Raw genomic sequence first — 13793 nt, forward strand, 5'->3', positions numbered from 1 at the left:
ATTCTTTTATATTTTAAGATATTGAACATTAAACACCACCGGAAGGCAGAACACTCCCTGAAAAGGAGGACTACTGAGAAACTAGTGTTTTGAAAAGAAAAAAATACTAGCACATATCATTAAATAATAGAAACCCAACACTTTTTAGCCCCATACATTCATATAAGCGGAAAATAATATCTGACAGGGGCTCTGGAAGCTTCAATGAGACTTAAATCGCTGCATTTAAAGAGATAGTTCACCAAAAATTCAGCTTTTGTCATTTACTCGCTCATGTTGTTCCAAACATGTTGATCCGATTTCAGTATAATCACAATGAGCACAATGACAGTGAGTGAGCATGGACACAAATTCAGCATCCGTGATATATCGGCCACCATATTGGTATCGGCAAATATGTTAATTTATAATGTTAGCATTATTTGGCCGATATATTAAAGCCGATAAATAATTGTTTCCTTCAGCTGAGACGATTTAAATGCATGCTGTTCACCATGATGGTTCTGAATGGTTTGAAATCTGATTGGAATCACAAGTTGACTGAATTGTTTAAATATGCAAATTATGCCTTATCTAATTAAATAAGCCCTAATTTGCATACATTTCAACTGAATATTGGATGAAATCAGGTTTAAAAATTCTTGTTTCATTATTTTGACATTAGAGTAAAAAGGTTTTTACTAGAGATGCACCGATACCAACAGCCGATTATTCAGCAGAGTGATACCTGCCCATACCGATACCTTCTTTTAAGTTAATGATAATTTCATAATAATAATCATTGTATTTTGAAAGCAATGCAAATAAAAACTTTATTCTCTCCATTTCATCAACTTGTTTCAGAGTAACTGGTATATCAGTTATAAACAAACACACTCAATATTAACACATTAACTAAATTCTGAAGATTAATATTTAACTTTCTGAATGTTATTAATTCATATAATTACTAGCGTTTTCTTTACACAAAGCATTTCCCTGCCCTCTTTTGATTGACGGGATATATCGGCCCTGACTAATGGCTCTTTTTAAACTATCGATCGATAGCCTACCATGTGAAAATTTGCTTTTATTGGCCGATATATCGGTGCATCTCTAGTTTTTACAGAGGGGGTTTTGGATATCTATTATTATTATCACTCCATAAATCAGAAAATATGGTCAACAGCCTGAAAAAAAAAAAAAAAAAAATTTTTATATATTTTATTCCTTAAAAAAAATAGTAAATCAGGCAAATTATACATCAACAACCCTCTATGTAAAAACCTTTAGAAAATAGTTATAAAACTGTATAGTTTGGTTTATATAAGTTCTGCTGAAGTGGAGATTTCTGACTCAGAGCATGAGAAAAAACTCATTTTGAGAAGATGGCCTTTAAAGACATTTACTGTAATTGAAATAAATAAAGTGCTATAAAATATACACTTAAAAGTGTATTTTGGATGTTTTCTTTCCACCAGTCTGAAAAAACACTATAAAAGCTCAAAATCTCAAAATTGACAGGTGTATGAAAAAAGTGTTTTTGCCTGTAGTGTCTCCCTTAAGTGCAAGATGTGCTGTAATATAGGCTACATAAATACATAAATTATGAGAACATTATAACAGCACATAACATTATATGTGTGCCTGAGACATGGCTTTTAATGTGAGGCTCCCAGAAATTATATAAAAATTTGGATTTATCGGCCAACATATTGGTTATCTGCTTTCAAATATAAAGAATTATCAGTATCAGCCAAAATGTTCATATTGGTGCATCCCTAGAAAAATGACCAAAAACATAGTTAAAATGACTCATGTAGTATATTACATATGCATCTGACTTTGAATGTAGTGCATGAGCTGTATTCCTAAACAGTTTTGTGGTGATTTTGTCTTTTTTTGGAAGTCAACACTGTTTATATTTTGTAAAAAAGAGCAGCATGAGTATCTTTTGTGGGGTTTGAAACAACATGAGCATGAGTATAAATGATCATTTTTGAGTAAACGAACCCTCTAATAGTGTCTGACTGCTTTAGTGAGAATGGCACAAACCCGTAAACAGTTCATTAAGGTACAGCAGGACTCGGATCCTGCGGGATTATTGTTAATGTCAGTTCCGGGCTGTTGCAGGTGCTGTAGTGTTGATCATTGCTCGATTAAGACTAGCGTTTGATTGAGGCGGCAGCTTCAAGTAAATCTGCGGTGACGGAGAGTCTCTCAGGCTGTAATCTGATTGAATGCGTTCAGGCGGCGGTAATCCCACACTGCTCCACTTCCTTCTGCCGGCATCAGTGTCGGATCCGATGCAGGTAGCGTTCGGGGTCCTTCTCCTGAACGGCGTTCCAGCTCCATCGGGGGCCGCCCGAGGGCCCCTGAGTCTCCTCCTCCTCTGGGGACAGGAATTCATCTTGGTCACATGATCCAGCTTCAGAAGAGCTCTGCCCTCCACAGGCTCCCAAAGCAGATGAATCATCATTAGCATCATCATTGTCGTCATTATCTTCTCCAGTTATGACTTCAGACGTCTGTCCCAGAGAGCACTCGTTGATCCTTATGGATGATGAAATAATAATGCATCAACTTATTAGATGCAGATCATTTTATGTATATGTATGATCATCATGTCTAATGTTCACAGGTGTGTGACCCGTGCCTGGATATTTTTGTCTATTTACAGGGTGTTTAGTGTGGCAGGTTTGTGGCTGATCACATGACCTACATTTGTTCAGATTAGCATGTTTCCATCAACACACACACACACACACACACACAGTGACAGTGAAGCTTTATATAGACACTTAAGTAAATCTACGAGGATGAACCCTACAAAATCATGTCCAAGTCACATATTACTCCAGGAACAAAAGAAAAAACTTTTTTATGACACTTAAGCACCTTTTGTGTGAGTGTAATTCTCATTGTTCTGAAATATGTTTGTACTGTAAACTAAAAAACTGCATTACAATGATTTTGTTATTGCAATCAGCATAAAGGCAGTAAACAAATACCAATATGATGTATAAATACATTACAGGTATAAATAATGTACCATTATTATTTTTGCATCTCAAGTAATTAGAATGAGGTTTTCTCCAGTGTTTTTTTTTATCTTAAAAAAAGTTTATCAATATAAATTATGTATTATTATTATATTTACATTACAAGTAACAAGTATGAGGCTTTTGTTTTTGTTTTGTTTTTTGGTAAAAAAAATACCAATATAAATAATTAATTATTATTTTTGCATCGAATGAGGTTTTTCAAAAAAAATTTTCCATTCCAAGTAATGAAAATGAGTATTGTTTTTGTTTTATAAATAATATATATATATATATATATATATATATATATATATATATATATATATATATATATATATATATATATATATATATATATATATTATTAAACACAAAAATATGTATCAATATTATTTTTGCATTGGAAGTACTGAGAATTTTATGAAGTAAAAAATATCTAGCTTCCGCCAGACCATCTTCTGTATTCAACGTACAAAGAAAGTTTAAACTGGCGTTGCGTCAGTTAACCTTTTTCAATAAGTTGAATAGGGAAGGCGTAGGATGTAGCGTAAGTATTTTTAACTGCAAGAGTTTTACATTTTCTTCATACGTTGAATACGGAAGGTGTTCTTGTGGAAGCTAGATATTTTCACTTCATAACATAAATATGTATATTCTTTTACACAAGCGCATCGCTTCGCTTCAGAGGGACTTTATTAACCCCCTGGAGCCGTGTGGAGTACGTTTATGATGGATAGATGCACTTTCTTTAGCTTCATACTCGTTGATCTCTGTTCACTGCCATTATAAAGCTTGGATGCATCAGGATATTTATTAATATTTCTATGATTGTGTTAATCAGAAAGAAGAAAGTCATATACACCTAGGATGGCTTGAGGGTGAGTAAATCATGGGATAATTTTCATTTGAAAGTGAACTAATCCTTTAATGTGCTTTATGCAGAAAATGTTATCTCATTGTTTATCTTTTGATTTTGAGGTATAATGTGACCTGAACATGTTCTTGACAGTTTTTGTGAGATTCGCCCAAAAAAGATGCTTTCATTGACAGTTTTAGTTGAACACATGGTTGCATTTCAGTAAATAGCTAAATGGCTACCTGAAGGAATTATATTTCAGTATATGAGTATTACAATGATGTTGGTTACATTCTAAGTGACAGTTTACAAAACCATAAATAGCCTTTATTTTTAGATAATTTCAGTTTGAGTCTGTATGACTGAGGCCTGAATTAACTGCAGAACTTTAAAGGGTTAGTTCACCCAAAAATGAAAATAATGTCATTTATTACTCACCCTCATGTCGTTCCACACCCGTAAGACCTTCGTTCATCTTCAGAACACAAATTAAGATATTTTAGTTGAAATCCGATGGCTCAGTGAGGCCTCCATTGCCAGCAATGACATTTCCTCTGTCAAGATCCATAAAGGTACTAAAAACATATTTAAATCAGTTCATGTGAGTACAGTGGTTCAAAATTAATATTATAAAGCCACAAGAATATTTTTGGTGCACCAAAAAAACAAAATAACGACTTATATAGTGATGGCCGATTTCAAAACACTGCTTCAGGAAGCTTCAGAGCACAAATTAATCAGTGTATCGAATCATGATTTGGATCGCGTGTCAAACCGCCAAACTGCTGAAATCACGTGACTTTGGCACTCCGAACCGCTGATTTGACACACTGATTCATTATGCTCCGAAGCTTCATGAAGCAGTGTTTTGAAATCGGCCATCACTATATAAGTCGTTATTTTGTTTTTTTGGTGGACCAAAAATATTCTTGTGGCTTTATAATATTAATATTGAACCACTGTACTCACATGAACTGATTTAAATATATTTTTAGTACATTAATGGATCTTGAGAGAGGAAGTGTCATTGTTGGATCGCTGAGCCATCGGATTTCAACAAAAATATCTTAATTTGTGTTCCGAAGATGAACAAATGTCTTACGGGTGTGGAACAACATGAGCGTGAGTAATAAATGACAGAATTTTAATTTTTGGGTGAACTAACACTTTAATACTTACATTTAGAGGTTAGAATAAACACATAAATGCTTTAATGAATACTATGTTCTCATGTTTTTTTTCATATCCAGAAATAACTAGTTTCAGTCTCTCTCACCTCAGGTGTCCAAACGCTCGGACCCATCTCGTTCCCGTCGTGTCTTTATGAGACTCCACCCTGAGGCCGCTTCTGTTCCGCGCTCGGACTCTGAGTCCCACCAGCGCCTGCGCCAAACCCGTCTCCACCTCCGCCATCCCTCTATCCTCGTCCTCTTCCTCCCCCTCCGCCCCGTCCTCACCGGCCGCAGCTCTCCGGTTCCCCCACACCATGCGGGCTCTCTGCTCGGCATCCGGGTCGCCCGCCGCCTGGAAGAGCCGCTTGAGCTGCCGCAGGTTCACCCCCTGAAAGATGTTGGCCGTGCCGGACTTGCGGGTGCGACGCTCTGAGGCCGGTGGGCGGGAAAACGTGGGCTGGGACGGGCCTGCGAGAACAGGGGCTGAGGCCACGTCCTCCATCTGTGGAGCAAGAGGTGAAGGTCAAAGGGTCAGGCGGTATATAGCACTACCGAGAAGCAGACAAGCAACTTTCTGTATGAAATAATTTTGTATATAGCTACAAAGATGTTTTTAAGCAAACACTTTTCCTGTGTTGTCTTTTATTTATTTATTTATTACTAAAAGAGCTTATGGCAAGACACTTCAGGTAAAAGATTGTTATTTTGAGATTCTGGGCTATTTTATGGATTAAAATGTGTATCATGGCCACAAATTAAGAATTAACTCCCTAATTTTATTCATTTGTTTCTTCGTTTTACTAAAATGTGACTACGTTGTAATAATTTGTTCTCTTGCTTGTTTTACTTAAAATGAGGGAACAAATTAGTATAACTTGGTCATGTTTTAGTAAAATGAGGGAACAAATTCTTAATTCGTGGGATAAAAATATATATTTTTGTTCGATGTCATGTGCGGGGATCCGTACTATATTGCTTTTATAGCGTCTTCTTTCAGACTAGTAGAATTAAAACATCTAAAATACACATTTAAGTGTTTATTTTATCTATTTGCATCTGTAGATTTCTACTAAAATGTGTATTTTTAGCATTTTTTCTTCAGCAGCACTTACACCAAATCTAACATATTCCTATCTATATTTTGATGGTTTTTACAGAAGGGTTTCTCCATATAACATTTTATTCCTAAAAACATTGTAAGAATGTACTTTTATGGCTAAAAAAGTATTTTCTGATGTATGAAGTGATGAAGAGAAATACAAAATCCCATCTGTAAAAACATTTATATCAACAAAATGAAACAATTTTGAACATGGCCCAAGTGTTTAGATTTATGTTCTGGAAATGTATGCAAATTAGTGCATATTTAATTAAATTTGCATATTTTTTTACATTACATTAAAAAAACCTTGTAATAAAAATAACTGTCTTAATGTACTGTGATTATTTAATTGGGAAAATATGGTGAAATCTATTAGTTTTTTTTATTTTTAACCCTATTCAGCTGTAATGTCTTGCCTTAAGTTGGTACGTCAATGGAAAAAGAGTATTTAAACCTCACTGCAGATTCAGAAATTAACCTACTGACCTCCATTGACAAAGGCTATTAGCTGCCATTTAGTCAGCAGCACTGGCTATTATTACTGCAGGGAAAAACAAGTCTGTGTCACTTTTAATGACCCTAAAAAACCTTGTTCAGTGGTAAAACAAAGGCTAAATTGAATCAAGTCAGAAGTCACCTTTATTTGTATATAGCGCTTTACACAATACAAATTGTTTCAAAGCAGCTTTACAGTGAAAACAGGATAATGATTCAATCAGTGATGCAAACAGTACAGCAGCTCTAAAAGAAAAGTGTCATTGTTAAGTGTCGATTCAGATCATCAGTTATTAAAAGCAGTTGATGTGAACGTCCAGCTCAGTTCAGTTCAGTTCTCATCTGATAGCCTCAGTACAGGCAGATCAATAATACTGTTGAATATCAAGTGTCCCCAACTAAGCAGGCCAGAAGTGACAGTGGCGAGGAACCCAAACTCCATCAGGAGACAGAATGGAGAAAAAACCTTGGGAGAAACCAGGCTCAGTTCTCCTCTGGCCAATGAATGAATACACAATACGAGGATCATTTGAAATGTCTTCAGTGTGGAAAGAGGTTTTAGTCACATTATGAGGCATTTACTAGTAGCGAATAACTTGGAAAGCTAACCTGCCAAACTTATGCTCCGCTGGTCTGAACAATAGTATACAGTGTCTATGTTCAGAACTGAATACTTGTGTTTTGTACTGTACAGTGTGCACTGTATACTACTTTTACAAATTATTGTTAAACAGTGTGCATAATGCAGTGCTAACATGCAAAATGGCAAAAAGGTGTCAGTCATCACACTGGAAATGCAAGGTTAATTTGAGCACATTGCATTTGTATTTCACATTGCATGCTTTTGTATACAGCACACTTGCTCAGATGCTGGAGCAGGTCATCTGGATAGTATGTACTTATAGAAAATAATCAAAATATGAGTATGCTATTATTCACATAAACCACTTAAGGCATAAAAGATAAACATGAATGTCTAAGTTAGCTTGTAATCATTTGGTCTTGGCAGAAAAGGAATGATTCACGTTTGCTGACGCGTAACAAACGATGATGTTACGTCACAAGACGTCATCTAAAACATAAACGATACGTTAAACAATGTAGAATTTTAAAGGTAAATATTGTTTGGATGCACCTTATAGATTCGTTTCTCAAATGTCTCGGTAAATACTAAATAAACGCACGGTTAGACAACTAGTTTGGTTAATTTGCTGTAATTTGCCACAAAGCCCACTGAAGTTTGCAGTACGATGAGTCACGTGACGACATTACAGTGACGCACGAGCGCACGAACATCCGCAGTGACAGCTGCGCGAGGACAGACAACAAAGGCGCAAATGAAAACACATGATAGCATTCAACAAAGCATCTGTTCAAGAATAAATGAGCGACAACATGAAGGATCACGAAGCGCACAATCGCGTTAACCGTATTTTTAGGTGTGAATTCTGTTCCGCTTTGCTGCTCTCTAGGAAAAACAAATGAAAGAAATATTAACGACACAATTATGCAGAAATCTACTCACCGTTTCTCTCTGAACTAGTGTCTTCGTGTCATTTGCATGTTGTGTCTTTGGAATTGCAGCGTGTTGAGCAGCAGAAGGCTGTAGTAAACAGCCCGGCTGTGTGTGTCTGTCTGTGGCGAGCGCGACGGGCAGAAAGTTTAACGCTCTGACGCGTCATCTACTGTACCGCTCTGACCAATGAGAAGCCTGGAATAGAGGATTGATCCCGCCTCCAAGCCTCTTACAGCCAATCACAATACTCCCGTGTGTGCGTCCCGTGAAGTAGTGTAGAGTGTGTGTGTGTGTGTGTGTGTGTGTGTGTGTGTGTGTGTGTGTGTGTGTGTGTGTGTGTGTGTGTGTGTGTGTGTGTGTGTGTGTGTGTGTGTGTGTGTGTGTGTGTGTGTGTGTGTGTGTGTGTGTGTGTGTGTGAGAGAGAGAGAGAGAGAGAGAGAGAGAGACACTGAGAAAGGTGCAATCCCTCATTGACGTCAGTGCTGCCACACACGTGCCAACATGTGAAACTGTCTCGAGAAAAAAGAGAAAACTCGGTTACTTTCATTTTAGTGTTCAAATATAGGCTATAAAAATATTTAGGCATAATGGCTTTAAGAATTAAGCGATTCAAATTATTAAAAGTTTCGAGCAGGGTTTTTCTTATAGTTCTCAATGTTTTAATAATTTCCCAGCAGAAGACCAAGTATTTGCTACATTTCGTAACATTAGCTTCCTGAAACAAAACATAAAAGATTAACATAAATTTGCTTTAAGCATAAATAAATTTGCTATGTCTTTTGCATTTCCGCCAACAGAGGGAGACACAGACCAGTGTTGATTTAGTCAGAGATTCATAAAGCAGAAATAGAGGTGGATTTCATAGATTTATGGATCTTCTCTTTCATGGAAGCAGGTAAAACTAATTACATCAATGTAGCTTATCTCCTATTTTCCTTAAAGGCCACAAACATTTTTATTAAAATGAAAACATGAGAAAAATATTTAATTTCACAGCTAGACGTCCTGAACTTGTTCTCTGCAGGATGAGTCTGAGATCAAACTCCTCACGCCTGACAACTGGATCTCATTGGGAGCAGTGGCGGAGCCAGGATTTTTTCATAGGGGTGGCCAGGCAGGGGCCAGCAACCAGTCTGGGGTGGCACAGAAATCTTCATTATTTCAACATAAAAACGAGTCTGACAATAAAGTACTGAACTGTGCCTACAACACAACTAATACAGTTCATTTGTACTTAATTAATTGAGATGAGTGAATGTGACCTTTTTATTTTAATTATTTATTTATTTTTGCGTTCCTCACTTGCAGGCATATTAGTAAAGTGGCTCACACTATAGCTAAATTTCAACTTGTCCAGTCAGCTTGTTCTAGTTCTCAAAACCCCCAATAACTTTGTTGCATATCGAGACATGCAGATAACTACATACTGTAGTTCAAAGATTATTCTGTTTCAAAAATTAACCAAAAAAGTAAACACTAAATTTTAAACTTTCTATATAGTCAAAATAAATAATTGGAACAGTTCTATCATACCTAAATTAATCTCATACAAAGAAAAAAAGTGTTCTCTTTTGAATTCCCATTTGCTGATGCAGAAGTCAACAGCACATAAATGCCAGAATGTAAAATTAATTATTTTAAGCATTTAAATGTTATAACTTTTGTTTGTACTTTATAAATTATTGCAAAATTAGCATCTTCTAATACAAAGGTACAGTTCTTACATTTATTTATGCATTTAAAAAAAATTACATATCAGTTTGTGCCTTAGGCCTATATTGTGATCTGACATGTGACGCATAAATCTCAAATAGGCCTACATACATGCATGCACAGTTTTGATGCAGCTTTAATCGCTTTTTTTGTCATTTCATAACTTAACAGACGACAGAACTACGACTTTGCATGCTCGTAGTTTCTTTTACGCTTTATTTATTGTGAGTAGGCTAATATACAGCGCGCAATATTTGCGCGTGATTGAAAACTGCGCGTCTTGCAACCCACCAGTTGAGAAACATTTACGTAAGCTATATAATGTTCGCCGTTCACTGTTGTTCTGCTGAAGCTCATTCGGCACCTGTATCATTTCCGCGCGCATTTGACTTGAGCCTGGCGCTGAGGCGAAGTTGGAGTGCGCGTCTGAAAAGTCTCCCGTTTTTTGTGGTCTTAAAGAGACGGTTCTGCGTTTAAATAAACGCAATTCTTGTCAACAAAAAAAATTGATTCTGAAACAGCGGTTGTGAGCGGGGTGGCCAAAGGGGTGGCCAAGCTTAGGCCAAGGGTGGCCACGGCCACCCCTGGCCACCCCATGGCTCCGCCCCTGATTGGGAATAATCTTGGACATGCAAAAGTGTGAAGGGTCTCCACTTTGATGGACAACGCCTCAGATAACGGGAAGGAGACACTAGTGCAGTAGGCTAACGTTGCCTCCCCTTTCCTGTTTTCTGAGGCGTTTTTTTCATCGCGTTGTCTATCAAAGTGAAAGTATTTTTTCTGCTATTTTTTATTTTTTGGGATCCAGCGTGAATATTTCCGGCACCGGCAGTGTTCTCTGATTTGTTACTTAGATTTGAGTGAACTAACATTCAGCCAATCACAGAGCTAATCATCTCTTGGGCGCGTCTGCTATGAGCTTCAAATCTCTTGTTGCTGTTGTGAGTTTTCGTTAGTTCATTCACTTTGCTATTAGGCCGTCTGGGATAAAATGCACCCCAGAAAAAAGCAAAGGACGATTACATCCTTTTTTCAAACACACACTGTAAGTATGTTACAGTATGTCGCAATGACACGAATCACGCGATAAAGTTTTCATGTTATGATTTAAACTAACTGTTACTGTAACGTCAAAAGACAACAGAACCCGTATGGACCTCGTCACGTCGCGCCGGATTCAGTGTGTTAAATGCTCTCCTACTTGTCTCTTTGTATAAAAGCGTCTGCTAAATGAGACGTAACAAATTATTGGTTTCTTCTGTCTTTTGTTGCCTACGTGCTGCTCGCGTAGTAAAATTATCCTTTCACAATAAATCAAAATTGTTTTGCACCGAATATCTTAAAATACTTTATCAAATTTAAAATATATATATTTTTATACTTTATGTAAATATTCTACTTTATGTCCTAACTGGTCTGTAGGAAAGGCAGACTGTGACGTCACTGACAGAGAGAGGGGACAGTTGCTCAACCTCTCCAGAATGTGTACAGGTGACATTTGTATAAAAAAGCAGATTGACTATTTTAAGGCAGTGTTTTCTTAATTGGAACTGCTTGCCAACATTTTAAGGAATTACACATCAATTTAATTCCTTAAAACAAAAGATCAACCATCAATCACCTTTATTTATATAGTGCTTTTAATAATACAGATTGTGCCAAAGCACTGAACAGTATCAAATAGGAGAATAGAGTAATTTATAATGACACGATTAAACACTGAATTTCCAGTTTAAGGCATTTTATTATTGAATGCAGAGACGTCATTGTCTAGGTCAGCTCAGTTTAAATAGGATCTGTGTAATCAAATCAACGATAATCGCTAGAAAAAAAAGATAACATTTTCTATTTTATGTTCAAACTGTTAAATAAAATTAGTTTTATGTATAAAGGCTGTGTGTTCCAATAGTGTTAACTACTGTATTAATTAATGTATAATTATAATTATATTAATTAATGTATATTAATGTATAATTCAGTTTGGAAGTTTTGATTAAAAATCTCACTTCGATCTTGAAAATATTAAAAACTTGTAAATATATTTTTTTTAGGTTTTATTGATATATTTTCATAAAATGTATGCTGTATAAAATTACTGTAGATGTAATCTGTATACTCATTTAACACAACTATTAAGAAGTAAGAAAAGTTATTGTTCAAATGTAGTGTAACTGAAATATTTTAAAACCTTTAAAAACAAAAGTTTGCTTTTTGTATTCGAATATTTAGCTCCTGACATCATGCACTATATTGCCAAAGGTATTGGGACACCCCTCCGAATCATTGAATTCAGGTGTTCCAATCACTTCCATGGCCACAGGTGTATAAAATCAAGCACCTAGGCATGCAGACTGCTTCTACAAACATTTGTGAAAGAATGGGTCGCTCTCAGGAGCTCAGTGAATTCAAGCGTGGTACTGTGATAGGTTTCCCCCTGTGCAATAAGTCCAATCGTAGTTTACTCACTACTAAATATTCCATGGTCAACTGTTAGTGGTATCAGAACAAAGTGGAAGAAATTGGGAACAACAGCAACTCAGCCATGAAGTGGTAGGCCACGGAAAATCACAGAGCGGGGTCAGTGCATGCAGTGCGCAGAAGTCGCCAACTTTCTGCAGAGTCAATAGCTACAGACCTCCAAAGATTAGTCTTCAGATTAGTTCAAGAACAGTGTGTAAAGAGCTTCATGGAATGGGTTTCTATGGCCGAGCAGCTGCATCCGAGCCTTACATCACCTAGTGCAATGCAAAGCGTCGGATGCAGTGATGTAAAGCACGCCGCCACTGGACTCTAGAGCAGTGAAGACATGTTCTCTGGAGTGACGAATCATGCTTCTCCGTCTGGCAATCCGATGGATGAGTCTGGGTTTGGAGTTTGCCAGGAGAACGGTATTTGCCGGACTGCCTTGTGCCAAGTGTAAGGGGGGGAGGGGGGATTATGGTGTGGGGTTGTTTTTCAGGGGTTTGGCTTGAACCCTTAGTTCCAGTTAAAGGAACTCTTAAAGGACTAGTTCACTTTCAAATGAAAATTAGCCCAAACTTTACTTACCCTCAAGCCATCCAGGTGTATATGACTTTCTTCTTTCTGATGAGCATTATTGCAGAAATATTAATAAATGTCCTGATACATCCAAGCTTTATAATGCAGTGATATGGTTCAATGAGTATGAGCTGAACAAAGTGTTTCCATCCGCATCCATTCATCATAAATATGTGCTCCACATGGCTCCAGAGTGTTAATAAAGGCCTTCTGAAGTGAAACGATGTGTTTGTGTAAAATAAATATTCATATTTAACAAGATATGAAGTCAGATATCCTGTTATGAAGTCAAAGTTATGAAGTCAAATATCACTTTGCTTCAGAAGGCCTTTATTAACACTCCAGAGCCATGTGGAGTATGATGGATGGAGACAGTTTCTTCAGCTTCACACTCATTGATCCCTATCACTCCCATTATAAAGCTTAGATGTGTCAGGATATTTATTAAAGTGCCCCTATTATGGATTTTTGAAAATGACCTTTCATGTAGTGTGTAACATAGCTCTAAGTGAATGAAAATATCCTGCAAAGTTTTAAATCTGAAAGTGCACCGTATATAAAGTTATTGTCTCTCAAAAGTAAGAGACGACTCAGAGTCAATTAAACAAGTCTTTTGTAAATCGAATCCCAAGCCGTTTCATTGTGACGTCACAATAAAACATTAGCATATTGCCCTCCCACTTATTTCGCACGCTGATGCCAGGGAAAATTAATTTTTTCAACAATACCACAGCAGTTCAATCTTTTGTTTGCATTCCCATCATTTTATTGACGACTGCTTCTCAAACCCAGGTTTAACACAGGATTCACAAAATGCTTGGTCTTAAAATATAGATCAATGATATTTAAATTCCCCTCATGTTTTGTTTCAGTTCAG

At 36.7% G+C, this 13793-nt stretch overlaps 1 protein-coding gene and 1 long non-coding RNA gene across 2 annotated transcripts; one reads left to right on the forward strand and one right to left on the reverse strand.

Annotated features, from left to right (window-relative positions):
• Positions 1–2268: 2268 nt before the first annotated feature.
• Positions 2269–8339, reverse strand: avpi1 (arginine vasopressin induced 1). Its single transcript, XM_067403768.1, has 3 exons — positions 8174–8339; positions 5156–5553; positions 2269–2532 (listed from the first exon to the last, which is right to left on the reverse strand). The coding sequence occupies exons 2-3, from the start codon at positions 5551–5553 to the stop codon at positions 2271–2273; spliced, it is 660 nt and encodes a 219-aa protein (XP_067259869.1). The 5' UTR covers positions 8174–8339; the 3' UTR covers positions 2269–2270.
• LOC137032160 (uncharacterized) lies at positions 7251–9282 on the forward strand. Its single transcript, XR_010896661.1, has 3 exons — positions 7251–8087; positions 8962–9059; positions 9189–9282. It is a non-coding gene; the product is annotated as an uncharacterized lncRNA (long non-coding RNA).
• Positions 9283–13793: the final 4511 nt, after the last annotated feature.

The sequence above is a fragment of the Chanodichthys erythropterus genome, chromosome 12 (genome assembly GCF_024489055.1).
Source record: "Chanodichthys erythropterus isolate Z2021 chromosome 12, ASM2448905v1, whole genome shotgun sequence".
Taxonomy (NCBI): Eukaryota; Metazoa; Chordata; class Actinopteri; order Cypriniformes; family Xenocyprididae; genus Chanodichthys; species Chanodichthys erythropterus.

Coding starts and splice junctions, on each gene's coding strand:
- avpi1 (XM_067403768.1), bottom strand. CDS start 5,553: ATGGAGGACGTGGCCTCAGCCCCTGTTCTCGCAGGCCCGTCCCAGCCC. Junction 2,533..5,155: donor CGAGCGTTTGGACACCTGAG/GTGAGAGAGACT, acceptor ATCATCCATAAG/GATCAACGAGTGCTCTCTGG.